The sequence below is a fragment of the Stegodyphus dumicola genome, chromosome 2 (assembly GCF_044657685.1).
Source record: "Stegodyphus dumicola isolate Sdum_Otavi_A_Nest chromosome 2, ASM4465768v1".
NCBI classification, from domain to species: Eukaryota; Metazoa; Arthropoda; class Arachnida; order Araneae; family Eresidae; genus Stegodyphus; species Stegodyphus dumicola.
In genome coordinates this window covers 244893350-244921170 of record NC_140769.1, presented here as the reverse complement: position 1 = coordinate 244921170, position 27821 = coordinate 244893350, and the positions used below count along the sequence as shown (strand labels likewise).

General features: G+C 33.8%; 1 protein-coding gene across 1 annotated transcript in view; it reads right to left on the bottom strand.

The window, feature by feature from the left end:
- Positions 1-27821, bottom strand: part of Glut4EF (Glucose transporter 4 enhancer factor) — a 175412-nt gene that overhangs the window by 30397 nt on the left and 117194 nt on the right. Inside the window, exon 3 of the mRNA XM_085811971.1 lies at positions 24541-24725. Coding sequence (XP_085668097.1) covers positions 24541-24725 — 185 coding nt within the window. The remainder of the gene's footprint in view (positions 1-24540; positions 24726-27821) is intronic.

Here is a 27821-nt window from a genome sequence, read left to right as displayed (position 1 = left end):
TAAACACCCATAAAATCGGCAGTAGTTTTTTAATCATACCAGAACTATTATTTTTTTAATACAGAATCAAAATATCCTATTCCACTAAATACTTGAGAGACGCTGTTACGAGTTTTAACTAAATGTTAAGAGTTATTTCCTTCAGCGGTTCCACACAATAATCGATCGTAACTATATGCATTTTCTTAAAACAGGTTACATTTTCCCCTAAAGCAGAGTTTTTCAAACTTTATAAGAAAAAAGTGCACAACGATTTATTTTCAGTTCTAGTTTAACACTTACTTTTCTCAGAATGATAAGGATTCCACCAACGTATAGAATTAAGATTATGGATTTCATGAGTCGGCAAGTTTGAAAACCACTCTCCTAGATCAAATAGGTCTAACATATAGGCTTGAGTTTAAATTTGATGTCTTTTTTAGTGTGTATCCCAAATCATTTCATAATGTTTCAGTTTTGATCTCCTTCAAGGAAAGTGGGCGTGAGGGAAAGCAGAAAGAAAATTGCGCTTAGGGCCTCTGCTTTCTAACACATTTATTTACAATATAAAATCAATTCATTACATCAAAGCATTATAAGTTTGTAAAATATGAAATTACAGGGATTTGACCACACTTCTTATTGCTCCCTGTTGTCAGGTAACTTGCCGCCTTTTGATATGAGAGGATGCTCAGGATTTCCCCAGAAGTTCGCAAGTGACTTTAAAACTTATCGGCCAGACTGTGCACCTTGGTTTGGGTTGGTTTGGTTTGGTAGATAATGGCAAAGCATACTAGGGTTATCTGCCTAAGAGGAAAGATGCCTTCGTGGAGGACTTTCTAGGGGAGACTGGCGTGTATACACGTCACAAATGAGGAAAACCATGGAAACGCCCATGCAGACAGCCTGTTTGCCTGGAATCAAACCCATGTCGGAACAACCAGCGTTCAGCGATTTCATTGCTTCGCCGCTGGTGGCCCTAATTGCGTACCTATTAAAAGGTAGGTTTGTCTAAATACGCCACTCTCAGCATCTCTCATAATATTTTAATTACTCCTTTTAAAAAACTTAAGTTTTAAAGGAAACTAATCATCAATTCAGTGTAGCCTGAAGACTCGCATGAATTCTCTGCAATTATAAACATGTGCAGTGCATTATATTCATATATTCATCGACTATGGTCTTAAATAATATCAGCAGTTTGTTAAGCAGAAGATGTGGAACTAATAATTTGCAATAAGAACAAGAAAATACTGGCACGTTTTAAATAAAAATGCATGCCTTTTGACAGAAAAAAATAATTGAATCCAGAGCAGGGAAAAAAAAATAACTGTTCTGGTGATGAAAAAAATAAGTAAGCATTGTTAGAAATCCTTTATAAAGAGAAAGTAATCATAGTTACAAATCCTATATGAAGAGATTCTTCTAACATTACGTGTTACATGTAAAAAGCACTTTTGCGTGTTACATGTTACGTATTACAGTAAGACCCCGCTTAACGCTGTTTCGTTTAGCGCTGTTTCGGTTTAGCGCTCTTTTATTTCAACCCGGGGATTCTCCGAAATTGTGCGCAGCGCTAGGTTTCCAAATAACATATCCGAAACAGTGTAGTTGTGTTTCTTGCTTTTTAATCATTTGAAACAACATTTGTTGACATTATTGTAAATTTGATATATAATACTATAACGATTAATAATACAGTGACAAATATTATGATCTTTAGTTTTTATCATGGGTGATAATAATAAACAAGAAAAGAAAGCAACCAGAAAAAGCATTTCACTGGAAACTCAAACGCAAGTGATTAGAAGATTAGATTCTGGTGAACGTCAATCTCAAATTAGTGCTGCATTGATTTTGGCAACTTCATCAATAAGGACGATTCTTAAGAATAAAGAAAAAATACTGTCATCGGCAACTGCAACTACGTCAAGCTCTGCGACTAGAATTACCCGTTCTAAAAATAACATTATAGAGGAAATGGAAAAACGACTGTCTACATGGATTGACGACGAAATTGAACGCAATATGCCATTAAGCCAATCTATCATAATGCCTTCTTGACGAAAAGGCAGAAAATTGGAAACCCAGAATAGACTGAATGATCTGACTGAGAATTTTATTTGTTTTTAAAAGTATATGCGTTTATATTGTTTTTATTTTTGTAAGAAATAAATGTTTGATTTTATTTTTATTAAAAAAACATTATTAAATTTAATGTCTAACCAATTTTTATCCGTCTTCCCCTCACCCCATTATTTACATGTTTAGATAGCCTCGCTTAGCGCTGTTTCGCATTACGCTCTACTTCGACGGAACGTATCCCCCGCGTTAAGCGGGGTCTTACTGTATATGTAAAAAGCACATACATAAAAAGCACTCCAAGAACATATATAAACTTGGTAGGAAAAAGTCTCAAAAAAACTTTATGACAAACTTCACGGTTACCGAAGCAAAACCGCAAAATTTCGGTAAACTTTGATAAACAGAGAATGCACGCAAGCATATCAATGAAGTTTACGTTACGACTACACGAACAGTCTTTAGTGTCAGTTCGGATAAACATAAAAAACTAACAGCTTACTATTACAACTAGGGAAGTCATGCGGCGTAACAGAATTTAAAGTAAAAAATACACAAATAATTACGAAAAATTTTCCGGCATTTAATTTAAACACCAAAATAAATAAAAATAAAAAAGTTAAACGCATGTGTAATATTTATAAATAGCGATACTTCAACGAACATGTATTAATCATTCAATAAAGAAAATACGTTTTATTTTAAATCGGATTTTTAAGCTGTCGATTACAAGCCAAGCAACACTTCCTACCGAATTACATTGGTAATGACCATTAAAACAAAATACACTACGGAAAAGGTCGAAAGCAAAATTACAAATCCATTTCGCATAATAAGTAACCTAATTTTCCAATAACTTCGGCATAATAATATTATAAATCATTTAATACCCATTGACCTTTCAAGGTTGAAACTGTTTCATATATATGCTAGACTGAAGGGGAGGGGAGGGAATTATGGTCCTAATTTAGAGGTGTGGTCGCAGCGGATATTATGTCACAGTTAACAAGTAGCAACACTGAGACTACAGTAGCGAGTGGTATTAAAACCGCAATTAAATTTTGACCTCAGGCAAACAAACTTCTTTTTCTTCTTCATGAAATGAAGCTGAGATATTTAACAGAACATTAATTAATCTTAAGGCAAATTTGCCTCTCTACTCTCGACTACAGCTGTCTGGGATTACACAACAAAAGTTATTTCTTTTTTGCTTATTTCTTTTTTGGTAATATATTATGATTAAAGAGTGAAGTTAAAACTATAAAAAGATGGTAAATCAGTTGAAAAACTAAGAAACTGCCTAAAATTATATTTGTTCCCAGCGCATTTTCTACACTTTCTTTTTAAGTTTCGATTTTTTTTCAATAGTAATAAGTTACTGTTAACAAATAAATAATATTTTTCAATTCAGAATATTAGTTCATGCTTTTTTTAAATTTATTATCACATTCTTAATTAATTTTTCTTAATATTTCGCCCTCCGCTTGTAGGACGAACAGAGGCTTGCCGCACTTTATCTTGAAGCACATGTATAAGTTGGTGGTGTAAATATACCAGTGCACCAAGCGATGGACTTGCTAATACGGTAAAAAAAAATAATGTCAAAATGCATGTTTAATATACGTCTTATAAAATCATCTGCCATATATACACACACGCTGGACTATTTTAACATAAACCAAACATCCAGGTATAAAACTTGTTCCCATTATTAAGCAAGAGTTTTAAAGGCCTCCGGTTTAACCGGGTTGAGACTTTTACACGTTCGCAATTTAACCAGATATACTCCCTTAAGCTAATATTAAACGAATTGTCACCAATCTTTCCTGCAATTCTATTCTCATCTCTGCAAAATATTGGGTTAATGTTTGCACAATAGTAGCTAGCTGTATGATGGATTCATAATTCTTCATTCAAGGATGCGAACCATGTATTATCGCACCCCCTGCTATTCCATTTCGCATCACTTTATGGTGCAGGCCGACAACCTCTATGTAGATTTTGTTTCGTCTATTACAAACCTCGTTGAAATCTAGCTTATTATTGCACAAAGCTGCTTTTCTGCCTCTTATGACTATGTTTCTGAACAAAGAAACATTAAATATAAATTTGCCTGCATTGTATGGAAGGGAAAAGAGTGAGTGACAAAGCAGATAAAATTCAGATTCTCAAGAACTCTGTAACACGAAGGAATTGTTTACCCTTTCTGCATTCGAATTTCGTGATGAACCGAATTACACCCACTTCGGCTCAGATGAGCATGATCTGGCAGCTTTCCTTTAACCACGGAATCGCCTTAGGTGCCAAATGCAGCGTGCACGAGCCGTTGGTGAACCGAGAATTAAACTCCACTCTGTCAAAGGGAGAACGAAGTGGGGCGATGTATTGCCGATATGCATTCGGTAGTTAAAAAAAAGGGAAGTCGCAACTGAAACAAAAGCGGGGAAGTGCGGAAAAGACGAGACGAAAAGCAGTAATAGATCTCGAATTCGGTACACCCGTGACTCTCACTTGAATGCAATGACCGTTGTACTCATATCATAGCCAGACTACAATGGAAAATAACGATAGGATGAAACGTATAGGTACAAAATGTAAGCAGGCTAATGAAAAATAATAAAAGAATTGACATTCAAGCAGTACTATTTAAATCATAGATATAAAAATACTACTCGAGATGAAAAATTAGCTAAAAAATGTAATAATTTTGATCGCAGGAAACATGAAATTTTGTGGAAATGCATGTAACTTTCAATCTATTATATGCGTTTTCTCTAATCAATAATTAAACTATTCAAAGACCAGAATACTTATTCGGTAATTTATCACCGAACAAGGCCTTAATATTCAATTACAAGAAAGGGGGCGGGCAGAAATAGATAAAACAAATTATCACTTTTCTCAGTTGCTTCCTGCAATTAACAAACCAAAGCACGCTTAAAATACTACAATCGATAGCTAGAAATAGTCAGCACTAGATTTCCTCAGATTGCTGGAATTATACTGCACTTAATTTTCTGGAATTATTACACCTCGCTGAGCAGCCTTATCCAGTTTTTCAACTAACACACAATTTAAATAAATCCAAACTCTTACTTGGCTCCCTATTTGGTTTATATGGTGACATGAATATACCAAGAAAGTTAATGTGGTTCTTTGATTAAAAGATATATAGATTAAATTTCAACTTAACAACAAAATAAAAACAAAAAATAAATCTTCATGCGTGCTGTAGACTTAGCGCCTGGATACTTTGATACTGGACTGCAGGTGTTAGTTTTCTCTACACTTGCCAGTTATTGAGAGAGTCCCATCAGAGCCTGACCTCTGATGCGACTGTAAAGAAAATTCTCCATAAAAGAAAAGTACCTGACGAGGATAGAACAGATTGAAGCGCTTTGCTTCTAAATGGAAGACCAGGGAGGTTCGGAGACTGGTCAGTGTCGATGCTGGTAGTCTCTGAGAATTCGCGCATTTGCAAAGACACATTATCGAACTGAATAGTAAAAGCACTATGGAATTCTGCTTTCTCGTTGGTCAGCCTGATTGTTTGGTGCAGTATGCAGCAAATGAGCAGGGTAGGGCTTAAAAAAAATCTATCTTTCTAGAGAATGTTAGCGCCTGCAAGCAATACTGCTTCTATAAAAGTACTCTTCTTTTATAAAAGTACTCTTTAAAATAAAAAGTATCGAAAAAACAGTGCTCTTATTTTCTCATTTCTTTATCTAACTGAGCTATGCCGGATTACTTATACCATCTTATGTAGCCAAAGCTTACAGTAAAGGAGGCGTCTTTATATTTGCCGACAAAATCTTCTGGGGTAAGTTCTGATGTACTATGAAATTAGAAGTGAAGAACAGAATCGAATTTAAGGAAAACTAACTAGTATCATAAACGATATATAACTTAGCACCAAGAATTTTTTTTCCTTAGTGGCCTCTCATTTTAAAATACACGATGACTTTCGAAACTTACTTTCATTCGCTCTAAAATTCGATCATCTGGAGCCAAATTTATACTCCAAGGGCTACACAATTTTATCCGACTCGTCACTAGTGCGAGGAAACTGTGAGATACCACTAACCATTTCGGATTTAGGCGCAAAAGAAATTAAACCGAAATTCTTTGGTAACGAAATCGTCAGTCGACGACCTGTTTTATCTTAATATTTTTATATCATATAAATCTCTTTAACTGTATGAAATCAGAGCATGGCAGAACATGATGCGAAATTAAAACACGCTATTCCGATTTCGTGGCGCAGAAATTAACTATATCATGCAAGAAATTTTGAGACGATTTAAATTATCGCTGTTGAAGACGAGACAGGTAGCTATTCACGTTGAAAGAACTTCTCAAGATTTAAAAATATGACAGATCTTGTTTAGCTTCACATAAAAAGATCGTTGAAATGAATTAAGGAGGAAGATAACTCGATTTAACATAAAACAATGGAAATAAAATACAAAACCGAGATAACATCAAGCCTAAAAAATGAGCAGTAATAATAAAAAAAATTACGCATTTCATTACGTAATAATCTCAAGATAGTAAAAAGATCTTTTAAAGAACTCAAGGTATAAGGATTTAATTTGATTACGAGAAGAAACTAGCACAGCAAACAGAAGCATTGGAAACTTTCCAGAACGAGGCAAAGATAGGACTCACCGGGAAGGGGGAGATTTGATGCTCGCTCCTCCAACATTCTCAAAATCTGATTATGCAAGCTTTGTATTTTATTATTTCAACAGCTTGTCCTTGTTTCATTAATTTAACCTTCAGTACGTAATGTTATTTATCAAACTTCGTATACAAACAAATTCAGACAAAAGAAGGTGTTACGTAGATGGTGCATGATTACCTCTAACTACCAATACTGAAGTAGCTGAATTTGGATTTTAAAACACAGCTTCAAAACAACAATTATATCAACTAACTCTAAGAATCATAATAGATAGATTGATTCTAAATCTGATAAAAATAAAAGCATTTAATGCTATGCCGATGATAATGATTTCGAGTAACAAATGTTTAGTAGCTTTGAAGAATAGCACAGGATCGAAGTGACAAAACGACGTAACAATCAATTCATATAATATATACCTGTATGTAGGAAGCCAAAAATAATAATTTCTGTACTATTTTTAAACACACACACAAAAATGTCACAGTTTCTTTGGCAATTCTAATATCATGAAAATTATTTCATCGCTGTGACTTTATTCACCGCTGTGACTTTTAAGTGCAGTATTTAAAAAAAAATGTGCATTATTTACTAACTAATAAAATATATGTTAACAGTCATCGCTTCCCAAATATTCGCCTTCAGGCCGAATATTCCATCAATGCCTTAACGGTGAAAAAACAGTAACAAAGTTAAAGACTAACAAAGATATTAACAAAGTTATCATATAATATTACAGCAATTTCCTTATTCTTTTCTTTCTCATATTAAGCAGTATTCTATTCGTTATCATAGTAATTTTTTTCTTTCTTTTCGAATATTTTCACTATTGAAAATAGGCGAGAGTTATTAATCGTTATCGGAAGAAAGAATCGCTTTGTTTTTTGATCTGGTCAGTAGGACATTACTGCAGAAAGCAGAAGTTGAAAATACTTTATCTTTCATTTGAACGTGATGAGGAAACAGTGAAGACAATGTTTTGACCTCCATCTCCAACAATCGGATACAAGGTACTTTACATTGAATACAAGAAAAAGAACAAAAAAGGATAGCGAAAAGTCAAAAAGCACACACAGAATCAATTAAGAAGTAGAAAATTTAATCGAACTGAAGCTAAATCTGTTCATTGAGGGAAGAGGAACTGGCTACAACCGTTGCCAGCGGGCACGGAGAGGGGTCGAATGCCAGTGGAACGAAGGTGTTAAAAATAGTTTCTTTGGAAAATGTCCAGAAAAACAGGAAGTAGGTCACAAATATTTCACCAGACTCAGCTTTGAGGGAAAATTTTGGTGGAGAAGAAGGAATGTTCAGTTAGTCTCACCTGTTGCGAGATGCAGCTCTTAGTAATGGAGTCTGAAAAATGCCTTCTCAGACGTGACTCACTTCTTTGCATAGATGGTTAGGCTGCGCTATTTAAGTCAGCTAACGAGCTTACTTGTCTTGGTGGTGACTAGGACCTGTTTTTCATTGTAACAGCAGTTTTTCACAATTGAAGCTGGTCAGTAATTACCACTTCGTGCAAAAGAAATGGCTCAAGAATTCAAATTGTGTTTTATAGTTTATCAGTAAATCACAGACGAGAAGAAAGTAGAACATCAATCACTGACTAATGACTGTTAGAGTTAATCAACAAACTATGTTCTCATTTCTCCAATCTGAATCATTTTTGGCCAATTCAGTTACCATCAACAAAATTAATGAACCATTTTTATTGGACACAGAATATTTTCTTATCAAAGAAGACTGAAATGATGCGGGAAGAAAAGAATAAATGAAAGGAAAATTTCTGGACTTATTTTATCAAAGATTTAGTCATCCAACAGTAAAAATGCGGAGGTGAGCAGACACTCAAACAAATTTATCTTATTAAGTTCTTTTCTTGTTTTTAAACGTCACCGTTTGCCAATCTTCACATACTAGTGAGAAATTTTGCGACAAATGGCTAGTATTTTAACAATTAAACTAATTATTAATTAACAGAAGATGTGCCGATGTTTGGCTAATCTACCGTTGATATTTAATACCATAATTAAAACTCGGCGTTTCTTTTACATAAAACGATCTAAATAACACATATAAATTGTATAGAAAACGTGAATAACAACAGTTGGATTTTAATGTCAGAAACGTCAATAAAAGGGTTGATTTTTATTTTTTCCTGTTATATTAGGCTACACTACTAAATCAGGTTAATCTTTGAATTATGGTAACTTGGCGATTTTTTGGCGAAAATTTGGCGACCAACCCTTCCACAGCAACCTGCTAGTTTTTTTTTTTTTTTTTTACTCAACGTTTTTTTCCAACAATCTGCTAGCCGAATTACGCTTATGCTAGAACTTTTATGAAACAAAAGTGCTTAATCATGATGAAGATTAGGGGTGCGAAATTGGGAGAAAGTGCAGAATCGCCTACTGCTTGCCGCGTTTTTAAGAATTGCACATACACGGTATCATCCATGTACACGTTGACCTATTTTCACTTAAAAAAACATCCCAGAATTGCACAAAAATGGCATTGCATACACTCTTGACTTTATCCATGTACACTGCTAAAGTATCGCCTTACCATGTCGCCAAACTACCTGTTACCATATTCCAAAGATTAGCCCCAAATCATCCTCCCCTCATATTATTTTAAAGCCCATCAGCGTCTGAGCGGTAAAACCGCTGAACACTGGTAGTTCCGACCTGGGTTGGATTCCAGGAAAATAGGCTGGCTGCCTGGTTGTTTTTGTGGTTTTCCCCACGTGCAACGTGTGTCCGAGCCAGTTTCCCTTAGAAAGTCCTCCATGAAAGCATCCCTTCCCAGAGGCGGATAGCCCTTGTGTATTTATCCCCAAACTAGATAATTTTAGTCACTTGGCAAGTTATCAGTTCCGATCTACACTCGGAACCTCAATACACCAGGCAAACTGACAAGTGTAATAGTTTATATCGTTGAACGGTGCATAATAAGACATAAATTTATCTTTAAAATTACAGCAGTACAGCGTTTACGACAAAATGAACAATTTAAAAACAATATATACAGTTTAAAAAAATGTTATCAGCATTTATATGATTACTATAATTAATGAAAGCTTATTTATTTCTGCTACAGAATTCAGTCGTTATAATATTTTAATTAAATTTACTTTATCATTTTAAAACACCTTTTTTTTTTTAACTATCAAAATGCTTTAGTGCAACAAAAATTAAAAATTAAACTATTCTAATCATTACTAGAAAAATCGGAAATAAATAAACTAAAGGACAGAAATCTAGTTCAACTAGCAGCAAAAAATAAACAAGCGTAGAATGCATTTATAGCGTAGAATGATATAAATAAATACGCTTCACTACTTATTTATACAAGGAAAACATTTTATAAAATATTGTTGAGTTGTTGTTTAGAGTGAAATTCATCCCTCTGTTGGCATCCATTCAACATTGCAATATGGTTACATTATCAGATAACTTTAAGTTTTATATCAGGTTGATTATTAGTTACTGTTTCAATCTCATATATTTGATGTTAACCAGAAACCATCCCAACACAATTCCATGAACATATTCCTCAGTATTATATGACTTACATATAAAGAATGTTACTTAAATTTTCTTGTTGCGGAAAAGGGAAAGAGAAGGAGAGAAATACTTAGTTGGTAAATGCCTTAAATGACAAACAGTTCTATACATTATAACATGACCAGACTTTTGACATTTCAGATTCTTACTCTTTTTAATATTCATAAGGGGATTATTCTGCACTATAATATTTAGAATTTATATGAAACTTTCTGACAGCATAAATATAAAATATAACATTATTATTTGCCTTAATTAATATATTAAAAATTGTATTGAGGGGACTATTCTCGTTTACAAAGCTTCGAAAAGAGTAATTTTAATGATTTTATTACCTATAAGAAATTTAAATATAGCACTTTATTGCTAATAATGCAATTATTAACATTTAAATATTTAATTTTTTGAAATATAATATTTTATCAATCCTTCAGATTAACACTCGCTAAATAGAAGATAGCCATTAAACAGGCCTTCTACTCGTATCATGTAAAAGAACAGAGCAAGTTTATGATTAGGAACGTTTTTGGTATCGTGTCCGACCTAAAACCTTCTAAAAAAAGTTTCCCGTTAAAAATCATGGCAACATAAAAGTGGATTTTAATCAAGTTTTCCACTTTTTTTTAGGCTAAAAAAATACTAGATGAATGAGTGGTTTTTATTATACTTCTAGAGGATAATTTTATTATAAATCTACTGATAGTTAAATCATCAAATTGGAACCAAAACACTGCTCCATTTTTTTAAACTGTGCAACTAAAATTCATTACAACGTTCTCTACATATTTGAAATCAGGGCACAGTTTCTAAAATTAATGCTGTACATCTGATCATTTTAATTTTGATTTAAAAATACCCAAATACCGATTTAATTAGCTGCCATTATTTTTTATTATGTTGCATCAGAATCAATAGTTCTATCGTCTGCCTGTGGACAGAAATAAGTTTTATCAAAAATAAAAAAATACCACACTTCTCAACACGTTCAGTTTAAAAATGAAATGCAAAAGAATAAAATAAATCGGATTAGGACTACTTGCTGTTGGCACTATTTCAGCTGCAGGTGCATGTTGGATTCTCAAGAGCAATCTTCTGAAATTGAGGTTAATCTTTTAAGTACTGAATTTCTTTCGTAAAAGGCAGTAAAACTCTGAATGGTATAGTTATTAACCTACAGTTACTCTACAGTTATTAACCTACTACAGTTATTACTAACTTTCTTGCCCTCGATTTTAAAGCCAAAATCTATATAATTAACACATGCCAATTTTCCTTTACGTGAAAGAATGATATAACAGCAGACTTTTTAACTTTTTTGACATTTTAAAACTCCATTATAATGCATAATTGACAGACAGAAAGCTGCCAAAAACGTTAACAGTTTTTGGCAGCACATTTCAAAACTTACAACTTTTAATATTTTGACATCTATAGTACTTATGCGCCTTGTTACGCTACTTACCATTGGCGTCCATTGGTTTAATTATCTATGCAGCTTAACTAACTGCCAATTCTTCGACCAGTTGCCAATGAACACACAGAAAAAAATTATCCTCTTAATCAAAAACAATACATACTAAACTGGCATTAAAAATAATAAGCGCGCTTCTTAATCAGTATTAACGATCACATGATTAATGAAAGACACCAACGATCACATGATTAATGAAAGACACCTAGGAAAGAACTGCTTTAGCAAACATTCCAAAAAATTATTTACATAAAAAGATTCTATATTTTTTTGGGGGGGGGGAGGGGGGAGATGCATTTCACAAGACAAATCTTCCAGCTGAATAAAAAGCAGTCGTTGAATGAAAAATATTACTTTTACCAAAATGCACCTGGTTAACAGGTTACATGTCCAACCAAGTAACCAGGCGTACGTTATTGAGGAATTATTTATTGATTAATCCAAAATGCAGATAATTATGCACACTTCTTAATAATAAAAAGAAGCCTGGGCTCTTATGCTACTAGAGCGAACATCTATTAACCTAGCTCACCAATTTTAATTGTTTGCCAACAGAATAGAAAAATCGGATTGTATTGAATTCCAAGGCACATCTTATTTTATCAGGAAACGTTTTTGAAATCTTAATAAAAGGAAACAAAAGTACGGTTAAAAACTTTAACAATTAAAGTTTAAATCACATCACGATATTTTTAGAAACAATATTAATCGCGGGAATACATTTAAAAAAATTACAAATTTATGTCTATCTTTGCTATTACACTAGTTACTGAAAGGCATGGCTGAAAAAAAAAAGTGCACTTATGAAAATATTTTATGACCTAAAAATGCCCCATTACTTCTGTGTCATATACATACATGTATATTGGAGTAAAGAAAAACTAGCCATTGAATATAACAATCAGCTCAGCGATGCAAAATCACGATGATACTTTATAAGTATTTATCCCGCCTTCTTAAGACTCCTTCGTGGTGTGGTGGTCTGCACGCTGGGCGCGTATTCCAGAGGTCCGTGGTTCGATTCAGGGCGAAGGCTTTGCTCACTTTTTCACTTCTTCCTGCTTCCAAAAATACCTAATGTCTCTACAGTGGCGCCCGAACTAAAAGAGTGTTGGATGATGATTCTTCTCATCCAGGATTTGGCGGTTGGGTCCCCTAAAAACCCCAGGCGCCCTTTAAAAGGGGGAGTAAATAAGGTATTTCTCCAGCCCTCTTAGCACACTTTCGTAGTGTAGTGGTCAGTACGCTGGGGTCCAGAGGTCCGTAGTTCAATTCCAGGCGAAGGCGTTGCTCATTTTTCACTTCTTCCTGCTTCCAAAAATACCTAATGTCTCTACAGTGGCGCCCGAACTAAAAGAGTGTTGGATGATGATTCTTCTCATCCAGGATTTGGCGGTTGGGTCCCCTAAAAACCCCAGGCGCCCTTTAAAAGGGGGAGTAAATAAGGTATTTCTCCAGCCCTCTTAGCACACTTTCGTAGTGTAGTGGTCAGTACGCTGGGGTCCAGAGGTCCGTAGTTCAATTCCAGGCGAAGGCGTTGCTCATTTTTCACTTCTTCCTGCTTCCAAAAATTCCTAATGTCTCTACAGTGGTGCTCGAACTAAAATAGTGTTGGATGATGATTCTCCACACCCAGGATTTGGCGATTAGGTCCCTTAAAAACCCCAGTCGCCCTTTAAAAGCGGGAGTATATATGATATTTCTCCTGCCTTCTTAGCGTGCCTTCGTGGTGTGGTGGTCTGCGCGCTGGGCGCGTATTCCAGAAGTCCGTGGTTCGATTTCCGACGAAGGCGTTGCTTATTTTTCACTTCTTCCAAAAATACCTAATATCTCTAAAACTTATATTATTCCATTTGACAATAAGTATAACGAATATAACAGAAATTAAATAAATGTGATGCATGAGGTTCTTTATAAAATCAATTAATTACATAATGAAATAATAATTCATATGATTGTTCACGAATCAGTCGCACATACGCCGCTCTAAACAAATGCGACCAAATATCCAGATAAACATAAGCTACAACTGCCATAACGAACATTTTGCCGCAAATTCGTATTATTTATTATTACCAATGTTTCAAGCGCATATAGGCACCAATCAATATCAAATTCGTAATGCGTGATCAAATTTACTCGAATGCGAATATGCCAGTGTCATCTTGTTTATAGTACTTCAAAGTATCATATATACCACCGAACAATAATTTCTTATGTGTTACCATCCAGTTTAGACCAGTTTCAAAATAACTCATTCAGAACAATCTCATTTTTCGATCTCAACAATTCTGTTTGTTAAAATGCTCCAATGCGGGATGACAATGAGGGGGCGCTGGTGAGGCGTAAACGACTCGGACCTTGACGTCACGAGGGAAGTGCCAGGAAGATGGTTTCGCCTTGACATCCATCCGCCAACACGACTTTGACCTACTTCTGCAGAAATTTTCCCACGCGCATGTTCGTTAAGTCCTGCTCTGCAACAAGTGCAGAAAAAAAATTTACCAATCATATCCTAAAATGCAGTTGTCATAAATGAAGTCGACTGAGAGACTTTACTTGCTCCAAAAGTTTGCATTCCATACGTTCAATCAATCTTACGATTGAACAGTATCATATATTCGTCAATGAAATTCTAGTTCATTACTGTCGCATAACAACAGTTTTAAACTGAAGTTATTGCAAATATTTATTGATAAATAGCTTTCAAACAAGCATAAAATTAGCTAAATGTAAATATACTTTTATAACAACAATAATCGATCAATCATAAAATTAATAATGCTTTATAGCACTATTATGTTTCATTGTATATTTTATTGTATTATTATGTTTCAAATGTACGCTGAATTGGAAGAAAAATTATATAAAAAGAATCAATGAATTCTGAAATTCTAAAGGACGTTATTCAGAAAATAATTTTTATATACCAACATTTTCTAATATAAAATATTAAATTATTTTTATTACTTCCTGTTAGGTAAACTTTCCTTTGCTAATACTGGATTTTAAATTATTAAGATTTTTTATGTAAGTGTATCTGATTGTTATTAGAGGTTTGTACTACTAATGAGGCCGAAAAATAGAAGAGAATAAGTAGGAATTATATTTAAAAAAAGAATAAATAAATAGGCATGGCTAACAGGCATGGCTAATATCAGGCATGGCTAACCTGAAGTTTAAATAAAATGCAACTGAATTTGCAACACAATAAATAAATGGAGAAACGATGCATAACCATTTAATATTATTTAACAAAAATGCATAATAAGATCATATATATCATGCACCTGCATAGTTCAAAATAAATTTCATTAAAAAACTGTGTTTCTAATTTTCGTCAAAATTAAGTAGGAGCCTGCAGTAGAAAGTGGCCAAAAATTTTAGCAATTTTGGTATTTCTTATTATAATAATTTTACAATTACTAAATATTTTTACATAATGTAGTATTTGAAAATAGTTTATAAGGTTTCTATTTCTCCCGCCTTCCTAGTATGCCGTCGTAGTGTAGTGGTCAGCAGGCTCGACGCGTATTCGAGAGGTCTGTGGTTCGATTCCCGGCGAGAGCATTGCTCATTTTTCAAGTCTCCTTTTTTCCAAAAAAATGTCTCCACAAGTTAAAGATAAGAAAATACAGACAAAGAAAAAATTTCGATGCATTTTTTTTTTTATAATAGAAACATTTATTTTACTTTAAAAATGGTAACTAAAAGTAGTAACTACTTTAAAAATTAAAATCTTCATTTTACTTTAATTTAAAAATTATCTAAAACTGCAATAGTATAATTACATTACAGGTGAAGAAATGACAGCTTTGCTCACGCATGTGTCCGATTTGCACCAATGCTTATAGGAACCCCACACCAAAAAATTCTAAGAAACCCTGTTTTAAACAGATCGGTTCTTTTACAAATGATTAAGAATGCAATGTAGTTATTCCTTCCTGAGGATTTTAGAATAAAAACGCTGAACCCGAAATATTAGTGCATATGTGTTTTTCTCCAACAAGTTTTGTTATTAATCTTCTAAACAGTGGTTTTTGACTACTTTTATTCAAACGGGATCTGCATCCAGCAAAACATGCTTAATATTTTATTTAATAGAATAATTACTTTTTATTTATTATTAAATATAAAAATTAGGTTTCATTTTGCGGTATAGAAATTGCAAAATAAAACCTAATTTTTAAAATAATTAATAAAAACTTATTTTTAATTTAAAAATATTAAATTAATCTGATATTTTTCAAAGCCCTAACCTTGCATTATCAATTCTCAAATACCAATCGCTTTCAAAGTGCATAACCGATTCTCAGAATGTCACAGAATGCTGTCATTCGTCAAAATATTTAATTAATTTATTAAATAAGTCTGTAATTACTTATAAAATTGAGCAATCAATCTTAAAGCAATTAAACTTTTTAATAATTTAAACCTTTTTAATATTCTAAGTGATACAGTTTAAAGTGTGATACAATTTAAAGTTCAATTTTAAGTGATGTATAATACAGTAATTAATCGAAAAGTATAATGTACAATATGTCCAAATGATAATTTTATGAGCATTTACATTAGTATTGGAATTAATATAAGAGGTTTCCACATATTACGTACTTGATACAACAATCAATTATTATCAGCATGTTATTTTCCCATCGTGAATTAAAGCAGCAACTGCAGAACGCAGTGATGATACGATAGATACCACTCTTTTCTAAATACAGAAGACCCACTTTTCTAAAATTAGAACATTGTAGATTAGATAAAATGGTATTTATCAACAACCTCAAAACGAACAGTAAGTCAAACGTCCACTATTCTATTCGAAAGTATCTCTTAAGATGGATAGCCAATGATTTCCATATGATTCTATATAAATCTGTGTCTCACTGTGAAACTTACGGAAATTAGTTTTGCCTTTCGGAGGTTTTATTGAGAATGGTTTCAGATACCCTAATCAAGAAAGGATTCAGCAATGAAACAACGAATTACAGTAGCAAATTGTTACAAGGTTTCAATTTCTGAAGGGCACCCTACGAAAGCATTCGCCAAGCCGCCCTCATTACTCCTTTTAACAGAGTAGGTCAGGTAGTTTTTCGCATTTTAGATTCACAGAAGTGTCGAGTGCAGTGTTTACATTAATCAACAGATGAAATTTTTAAGTGTATGCTAAAAAAAATGCAAATGCAATTGGAATACTTTTCAGTACGTGAAATGTCAACATAATTGCGCAAAGTGTTCTAGTTTATGAAAAGATAATGAAAAGAATTTTATGATGGCATAAAAATATGAAATAATTTTTTTTTTTTAAAGGAAATCTGAAAGTTTTCAGATTTTATATTACACTCAAAAGGGCGTTTTTTAACATTTTGTGTGTTACCTTTATTTATTAAATATCACGTTCTTCGCACTTAAACCACATAAAATTAAATTCAAAAGCAATATCGCAAAATAATTTAAAAAGAGCATATCTTTAGAATTTCCAATACAAAGTGCTGGATTTCTCTCTGAAAAATCTCGTGCTGGAGATAATGTTTTTCCCCCCTTCCGTACAGTGTTGCCATTGCTTGCTTTGAAATCGTTGAGTTTGTTAATCAAAAATTCGTTTAAATTTCGTTACAATTCGTTAAAGTTTTAAAAAATTTCAAATAAATAATAAAACAAATTCAGAATTCGGACTTCCAGGTGTCCATGTTCGGGTGGAGGTCTACGTTATCTAAAATTTGATGGCTCCAGGTATCGTTGTTTTTTCACAATGCGAGGAACATTCATGCATTCATGCTGATTATTCATTATTTAGTTTCTTTAAATATAATACATGGCGATAATATTTGGTGGCAACAGTTTGAAAAGTGAATCAACAGAGAAAGTAAAACGACGCAAAATGCCGTTTTGAGACTAACAGACCTTTGGGTCTAACGCCCCTTAGGGCTAAAAATAAATTTTCATATGGCTTTTTTACATCTATCTCATGTTCATAATAATTCGTTGCGCATTTTCGCGTGTATTACATATACATAGAGTTTACAAAGAAATTTGGTTTGATAAATTCGAAGCATCAGAACATCGCTGATTAGATCGCAAAAGAATTTATTAGCAAGCCACCATAGACTTTATTCTTATCCAAAAAGTGGTTAAAACATTGCGTCTTTGGAAAAAAAAAAAAAAAAAGTCGAAATGTGGTATCAGTGCTAGAATGGCAAAATACCTGCACATTTTCGTTAAAATTTTAGTTTTGAAAAAATGGAAAAGAAAGCTCGGAAACTATTTATTCAATTACATATAAATGATACAAGCTGCTGAAACTCCGATTAAAGAAAAATATTACAAATACACTTCTACACTGGCAAGAAAAGATCTTACTTCTTTTGGAAATATAACAGCAATAATCATTTAGAAGGGGAAAAAAGAAACATATTTTTTCAGAACCCGATTATAGGCTAATTGTGTGTAGGAATTGTGTGCAAGAAGCATAGAAAGAGAATAAAATGTGGGGCCCAGGAAAGGGATGGTTGCGAGCAAAGAGCTTCAGAAAGAGAGAAAGGGGAGGGATGGCTTGTTTATCTGCTTCAGGAGGCGAAATAGAACTCCACCTACGAAACTTTGGCCATGCTCCAAAATCCAGTTGACACTGGAGCATTTCTTTTCGCCGTTCTGTATACACTGCACAAGGAAGAATTATTGGAATGACGTGAAAAAAATGAAGCGAAGTATCAGAACCATAAAGCTGTATAAAAACTTGTTTGTGACATAAACTGATGACAGCACTTTTTAAGAAAGCTACAAAAGTATTCGCCAAATGGTTAAAAAGCCCAGTATTGCTATTTTCAAGGTAAAAAGGGGAAAAAAAAGTTACATTTCTACTTATCTATAAAATTATTAAATGTGTAAGGTTTATTCTGTGTTTTTGACAGTTAATTTTTAGTTAAAGCCTCTTTCCTGTCGCTTCTAATTTCAGCTTACAAATTTCCTGCCAGAATGTGTTTTCAGAATCGCGATTAAACGCAAATGAAGGAAAAGCAGTATTTAAAGGCGAAAGTTCCACTAACTTCAGTAGTAGTAGTAGTAGTAGTAGTAGTAGTAACGGAGGATGTGGGCACCATCCCTCTACCATTACGGTTAATCGCCACTAACTTCAGTAGAGAGCCAGAGATTCTGACCAGCGCGCGTTCGCCTTTTAGGCTACTCAATCTAAAGCTATTTCTACGCTCGGCCGTATTTCAGGCCCTTGATAGCTTTGCCGTTTAGTTAGCGTTAAGAGTCCAACTCTTGTAGAAACTTGATAGCTTCGGCCATATCTTTTTAGTTAAGTTTAGTTAAGTTTTATTTTTTAGTATTCCTGAGTTCAAGCCCAAGTGGAAGCTATTATGTACGTCCTAAGAGAAGACCGTCTGTTAACGTTATTTTGAGCAATAAAGGGTAATTAACCCTTCGCGAGTTTACGTTTTTATTTTTCTGAACTAAGCGATTATTTGCTTACCAGCTCTCAAGGTTCCACACACATTGTTGTAAATTCTAGGTTGGAACATCACAAATGATTCTTCGTAACAATGACCAGTTAAAAAGCCAGTGCACTGAAGTTCTTAAAGTAATATTTAAGAGGACTATAGAACCGTTAAAAAGGACTGCAAGGCAACTAATTAAACTGTACATGCAAGGTAAATGGGAGAAAATTTAGCGCGTACAGCACATACAATAAATGTGAAAAGGACTGTACAAAATTGGGAGTGAAAGTTCAGAATTGAATCCAACAGCCGAATAGTTAGAATAGAGACCAGAATAGTTAGAAACAAAGACTCCGAATAGTTAGGTGTTAAATGTAAATTAAAAAAAAAGGATCACAGGAAACAAATGAGAATCAGGAAATCTTTAGACAAATCATCAATTGAAAAAGCAGAATATGGGTAAAATGCTGGTTAAAAAAATTAATGAACGGAAATAGTTAACGAAATATAGAATTCCCCTAAATGAACCGGAAATCTTCCTGACACAATCGGAATAAGAAAAAATTGAGAAAGAGCGAACGGAGGACAAATAGATAAAGAATTACTAAAAATTTAACAAAAATTAGTTAGTCATCACATCATTAGTTGATTAGAATTAAAAACAACTCTCATAAATTAGAGAGAACTGTAATGAAAGCAAGGGTGCAGAACGAGATTCAAGAAAACGCAGAATTAATGACCGGTTTTAACATTAAATGATACAATCACTGCAAGCAGCTTGAAGCTTCAAAGCAAAAATTCACGTTATAATAAAGCAGGTAATAATATGGAAAGAAGCAATGAGGAAACATATATGCGCAACACTGCAATCGTAGGTCATATACAGATAGATCGATTCAGTACTTGCAGAAAAAGACCCATAAAAACGATGGAAAATTTTGTTTAGAAATGTGAAGCAATAACTAATATGAAAAACTTTTATGTGGACACCACATGACTTCCTTGTACGGCCTATTAAATTACACACATTTTCTGCTGCACTTCATTTAAACTTTCGAATTTCATTAGAGATACATTTCTCATTCACAAAATTCAGTTCTCACTTCGCTGCAAGGAAAAAATATATAAAATCTGAAAACATCTTCATTAAAAACTGCATAATATAAGGAAACCTAAAACATCAAATACAGTTAAAAACAGTTTAAAAAAATGTATGCAATTCAAATTAGAGTTTCTACCGGAAAACAACCAACTCGGTCGACGGGCAGGAAGATAAATTTTAAAAGTGCACAAACATTTATAAATGCGCAAAATACAACGGTAAGCTAACCACCTGACTGAACTGCGCAGATAAGGTTAACACTATTCACCGTTACCTAACCCCGCGTCAGTTGAGAAGGGCATTTAACGCACAGTTGCGCACTCTGAACGGCTGACTGACCCTGGATGAAACATACAAGAAAATCTCATCCTTCATCATAAAATACTGTGGCCTCGAATGTAAAAGGACGCGGAAACCCTGATGCTAGAAAAATTTAAAAATTATAAAAATAAAAACGAAGGCAAAACGATGCAGGTTTTTGGTCAAATGCTGAGCAATGCTGAATATATAAGGCAAAGCCTTCTTCACGGAAGAGTGAAGGACAGATACACAGAACACTGTGTTCTTGACAGTTATTCTAATTCTCAAGTGTTTTTCAGTTTAAAATGCTTTATGGTAATAACAAAGACACTCTCCGTTTCACAACAGTTCAATTATGGTAATTTAAGGTTCAATTATGTAAATTTAAGATTTTGCAGAGTTTAAAGATTTGCTTTAATGAAAGTTACGGGAATGAATATCATAAGCAGAATCAAGTTAGAATTTCTTCTTTCAGCTTTTCACAGAAAGAGAAAAGCTCTTGCCTTATATTATGTATGGAGTGAACAAAATGAGATTCGAAGACTTACAGTAGAGTACTGCAGACTCATTACGTTATTTTGAAGCAGAAGACATGAAAAATTAGCCGTGCCTTCATCGGGACTAGAACCTGGACCTCTCGAATATGCGCCGAGTGTGCTACCATCACACCACGAAGACGTGCAGAAAGGAGGGATAAAATACCTTACTCCCACTTCTAAGGGATGACTGGGGATTAGGGGACACAATCGTCAAATCCTGGTGGCGGAGACTCATCATCCACTATCTTTTTAGTTCCGCCGCCACTGTAGCCGGGTTACCTGTTGCCTGTTGCTCTCGAGCCGCCACTGTTACCTGTTGCTTTCGAGTGCGCGCCGAGTGTGCTACCGTTACACCACAAAGGCACACAGAAAGGAGGGAGAAAACACCTTATAACTTCATTCATGAAATTAAATGTCTGAGAATACTTGATGCCTTAAGTGCTCATTAGTGGCCGAACGGTAAAATCGCTGAACACTGGTAAATCCGACATGGGTTAGATTCCAGACGAACGAGCTGGCCATATGGGCGTTTTCATGGTTTTCCCAATGTGTAACGTGTATACGAGAGCCAGTTTCCCTTAAAAAGTTCTTCACGAAAACCTCCCTCAAGCAGCTAGTCCCAGTGGGCTTTGCCATAATCAATTACACCAACCAACCAAACTTAAATGGGTTTTTAAAAATGAAAGAAATAATTATCTACTTGAATTTTTGAGAAAAGAACATAATGCACCATTATTGGCATTAACTTAACAAGCAGAAATCTTTGCTACTTTTTCAGTTGAACATGAAGTCTCAGTTATTGGCATAGAATACATTTAGTTCTGAGACTGAACTCTGTGCCATCTTTAAAAACGTCTTTCAATCCGCAACATATTCCCTTCTTGTTTCTGACATGCTCATGAACAAACTGAATTCATTCACAAAATAAACTGTGCAACCTCAAACTGAATGACTGAAATATTTTCCTTTATTTTCTTTCACAGTTCCATCAAGGGAGTTAGCAAATTGTACGAAATATATCCTACTCTTAGTACGTGCAACATGTACCGAGAAAAGACGAAGAAATAAAATGAAATAAATGATTACCGGAACAGAGAGTAATGAAAAAATGTCCTAAAAAACTTTCGAAGCGGTTTACAGAGTTCAACGTATAAAAAATTCAAAGAATCTGTTTCGCGAGCAAGCGGCACGGTTACGGTTATCCGGTATTCCGTAAAGTATGTGGGTCACGATGGTGACAGTTACGAGATAGAGAAACAAAACCCTTTCCGTTCGGCACCATCAACGCGCCATTGCGCTTAGATCCGAAGTGCACAGTCTTGATTCTTTTTATCCAGCCCGTTTTCATGCATTGTGTTCGAAGTAGGTTACGTTATTCAAATTAGGGCTCTCGGTTTCAGAGAAGGACGATCGTAAGCATTACTTTCTTCACGACCCCTAAAGACAACTGGAACACTGTTCTCGATTTCTGAAAGGAGGGAAAGCAACCGCTTTCTCTTAAAAAGAACTTAGATGGAACTCTCTTCAAAAGAACCAACACTTAGAAGCGCCGTTTTATAAAAACAAAATTGTGATGGTTCTGCGAAAATTCCAATAATTAACGTTTTTGAATAGCTTTAAAGTACGTTCTCTCTGAAGTAAGCATATCTTAAATCTTATTTTTAGTTTATAACTTAAATTTTTACATAGATTGTTAGAAAGTTTTACTTGTCTTCGTAAGAACTTAGTTTCCTTTTTCGAAGTCACATTTAGTAAAATCTGATTATATCTCGATATTCATTCTCGACACCTAACGCACGTATGGTCTCAGCCTGTGAAGGTTCCACAATATAGGAGCATTTAGGCAAATTTGTTATTACTTTCGAGAGAATTGGTGCAGGTAAGGGGCTTAACACTAGTAAACCCAAGAGGCTCCACGTCCTTGAAAATAAAGCCCCACTAATTAATTATTTTTTCTCGTAATGAGACGTTTGGAAATCAGTATTTCGATGTGGAAAGTTGAGGAAACAAAATTTAAAATAAGTAATTTAAAAGTGCTGTTTAAACATACTCTTTACACGCAAGTTATATATATTATACAGTTTACACATGCAACTATACAAAAACTAAGAACATCTATTAGAGAAATTCTTCTAATAGTGGGTTCATATGGGTTGTAATTCTACCTAAAATTTTAAAAATGATTGGGTAAAATAATACAAAGAATTTAATATAAAGCATTCGCAATTGCAAAGTAAAATGCTCGTTAATATTGCATGATTTATTTAATTTATTTAGCAATTATGACTTAACTCCAGTATTCTAGAAATTCTTCAACTTCTAAATATTTTCTCCAGAGGTAGGTGAAGGTGTATACACGTTTATCAAGGTCTCATTTATGCACTCATTGAACAGAACATCTACTTTACAAGTATTACTGAGAGATAATATGTATAACAGAGATCCTTGATAGCAAGTTGGCGAAGGAAAATGTTACTAAGGGCTTCTAGCTGAATATTTTAGTGAAAGACTTCCCTTCTTGTATGAGCCAAACAGCAATTAAAGTACCTGTCCTTAATAAAGTATAACGTTACCTGCTAATAAAACTTAACAAAGCAGTGACTGCACTGCAGCTGTTTGGATTGATTTTGCCAAAGAAAAGTCCCCAGATAATTCTAAAATATTACATCGGCTATCTATTCGGTTTAATTAAGGTTTATTTATTAATACTATAAAAGAGTTAAAAATTGGAAGAATTCATCTTCTAAATCTCAGGCTGAGATTAAAACTGACATTCTACGTACATCAGATAAATATTTATGATTTTGAACTGTATCACTTAATTAGCTGTGCATGCCGTAACGTTTTAGCTCTATTTATTTATTTTATAAACTGAAGTAAAATTTAATTTATTGTGTTTCTGAATTTATGTGATTACTCAGTAGTTTCATTAACTTATATCGTGGAAGGTGGTTGCAAAATACTCAATAAGAGTAGTTAACTTTTTACACAAATTTAAACTAGAAGCTACTGCATTGTAAGTAAAATACGAGTTACATCGAAAAGCCTAAAAATTTAGATTTAAATACATGAAGTTTAGTCGGAAAACTGCATTATCATTAAATTTCATGGCGAGAGACTACAAAAAATATAAATTTATTTATTGCCCAGCGTCATTTAATGAACATTACACCGCATTTCTATGCAACTTAGAATGCCCTCTGCTATTTGGTAAATACGTCTACTTTAGAGGGATGCCAGAACGATGATGATTGGAAGAAGGGTGATATCTGGAATTACTTCGGTATGTTGGCAAGCTGATAAGCAGTGGCCAAACTGTCTGAAACATTACGTTTCTAAATTATTCCTTAAAAATGACATTTTGAAACTCACTTTTCTTTTGGGAGCTGGAAAGGCATCATCAGCGGCGAAAGAGGAGGAAGCGTCCGAATCGATGCCTTCGTCCGTCTGACCTGAGTCCACCATGGGAGGCGATGGAGTGGCCCGAGTAGAACCACCACCTCCGGAACAATAACTGGATGCTCCAGAGCTGCTGGCGATGGCTGGAGGGGACCAACCTAAAAGAACAAGGAGAACAAAACAATGAGCATGGATACAGCAACACATGAAGTACAAATACAACTATTATGAATAAAGTAACCCATATATATCAGACAGAATCAGGCAGACTAGACAGACCACCGAAGGTAAACAGACAAGTTTCAAAGGTGAAAGTTTTCCCGAAAATATTAAAATAAATGCATTAATATCATATGCAATGTATGCAATAAATGCATCATATGATTAATGATCATATGAATGATTTCGATAAATTAGAAAAGCCAAATATGAAAAATTAATACGGATTTAAATTTTGATAAATGCAGAAAAACTGAATTTAGAATTACGCTTTGTATAGTAGTTTTTACTTATAAAAAGGAAAGAATTTTAGTCTTTACTGCTGATACTTTTCTGTACAAATTTCTTGCAAAGAACATTGCTATTATTGTTTAGAGATGTTGCTAACCAATACCAATATCGAGTTATTTAAATCGATATTATCGAGTTGTTAAAATCATTATCAGTTCTTTTGAAATACAGCCGTAAACCGGCGCGTGATTATATGGTTTTTCTATGACAGCTGAACTCTGGAAGCGATGTTGAGGTGCAGAAAATATAGCCAGAAATGTTGCTAATATCATTTCGAGATTTTATAGGGGATTTATCCGCTTTTTATACTCACCTGCTTAGAATCACACATTTATAAGTAATGTTATTTATTATTATTATTATTTATGATGCACTTTAATGACACATGATGATAACTGGACCTCATAACTTATATAGGGTAGTGGCACAAATTGACACTCATAGTTGCTACATGATAAATGAATGCAGTTTTGTCATATGCTGCTACAGGGTGTATGATGTAAACTTTCATTAAATTGCAGTCTATATTCTTCAGTAATATTAATACACGTTAAGGAGAAATATGGTTTTTATCATATAAAGCAAAAAAAAAAGTTACAGTTATGTATGACGGTTCATATTCATTATTAAATTTCGTGCCAAGAAATCCGCTAAGTTCGAATATTTATTTTGTTGTTATCCCTTTACTTTCTCAGACCTACGGCATTACAACACTTTAACTATTAATTTTGTACTGCCTCATTAGTTTTTTGGGTGCTGGAGACATGAAAAATGGGCAGTGCTCTCGCCGGGAATCGAACTCCGGACTTTCCGAATACGCGTCCAGGGGTGCTTCCAGTTACACCACGAAGTTCTGCAGAAAGGAGGGAGAAAATACCTCATAACTTTATATATATTAGTTGCATGTCTTCACCACTCCTTTCAATCACAATTGAGGTCAACGTTTTCATAAATAAAGATACTACCATAAATATTGATTTAAAAAGCTAAGTTTTATTCTTAAACGGTTCCCAGTTTACTTTAGTTATGCAAAGAAACTGGAAATTAATAATTTTGGGGGAAATACTTGTTAATATTAATTGTTAGTTTAGCCAGGAAGATATAGCAAAAGGCTGCGAAATGTTGGATATTTTTTTTTTTTTTTTTTTTTTTTTTTTTTTTTAGAATGGTGTTTTACTTCCTTGTACGAAGTAAAGGCAGTATTGTAATCGCGAAGAATTTTGGGTATCATATTTCAACTGAAATATTCATTATGACCTTTCCAGAATCCATCCCGTCCGCGACATTGCGTCATGTCTGTACGTACGGATAAAATAAAGGATTCGTTTTTCCAAAACGGAATGGTCAAATTACAGAAGTGTTTTAAATGCCTAAAATACTATTGTTTTGGTAATGCCAAATTTTTTCGACAAATAACGAAATCTAATTTTAATACTATCTCCTGGGTCCTATACTTATCCTTGGGAAAGTTTTATACTCGTTAGGAAAAAATAAAATTGTACGTTTGACTCCCGTGAGACAAAAACTGAGCGGGATATTTAATTTAAAAAATTTGCAGTTTTGGATGTCATATTCAACTTGCCTTGAGGGTTCATTAAGTTAGAATAATTCTAGAAAATAAGTTTAAATGAAGCGTAATAAAAAATATGTGTAATTTAATAGTCCGTACAAAAGTTATGCGAAGTGAGTAGTGACCCTGACTACCATATCGAAGAGTCCGGGTTCGAATCCCGGAGAAGGTATGGATGTAAATTGTTTGTCCCTTCATAGGGGGTAACAGTGACCGCCTAATAGGTGCCTTCCTAATAAAATGAACACTGCTTCTGGTCTTTATGAATGGCCAAAGTCTAAAATGGCTAGTGCCCGCAATAAAAAAAAAGGGGGAACTACTTTGAAGACATGTGGTGTCCACATCACACTTTTTTACAAAAATCTTCACTTCCTAAATACTTCTGTTTATAAATTACCTACAAGCCATCCAAAATTTTGAAAATTAGGTGCAAGAAATACTTGCAGAAGAATATTTCGGATCCTATTAATGGTTGTATAAAATACATGAAGAAGGAAAGGAAAAATAAAGGTCAGAATAAACAAATAAATAACACAACTTCAAAATTCTGGACAAGTTATTTGGTAGGAAAATCTTTCACGAATGGTAGAAGAATAAAAACTAAAATCTGCTAAGATTCGTTTTATATTTCACTACCATTTTAAGGACATACTTATAGACCATGTTTATTGCAGATTGTGGAAGAAAAGTCTCAGCATGCGTATCACATGATAAACATTCAAAAGTAAATATTAATTATTACTTTCAAGTAAATAGATTTCTTTTCTGCTCAGTAAACGGTTTTTTTTAAATAAAAAAATAATGATTGTTTTCACCGATCAGATGTCATAAGTAGCACTATTTCTTTATTACGTTATTTAGATTGAGTCAAACTTCAAAATCAGATAATTTCTTTATACGCATAAAAGAAAATCAAACGTTTTCCTATTCGAGCTAGTACTTGATAGGCATCTTTGAGTGAAAAAGAAATTACTCAGGAAAATAAGTATAACTATACCTACTAATTTCTTCTGAGATCATAAAAGTAATACTTTCTGATACTAAATACACTAGAAACAACCGAACTGTACTCGTAGACAAAGCAATGTAGAAGGATTATCCTGCAATTTCATATTCTAAAACTACAAGTAAAAATGCTATAAATATACTTCCAAGCAGACAGAATGCAGACAAA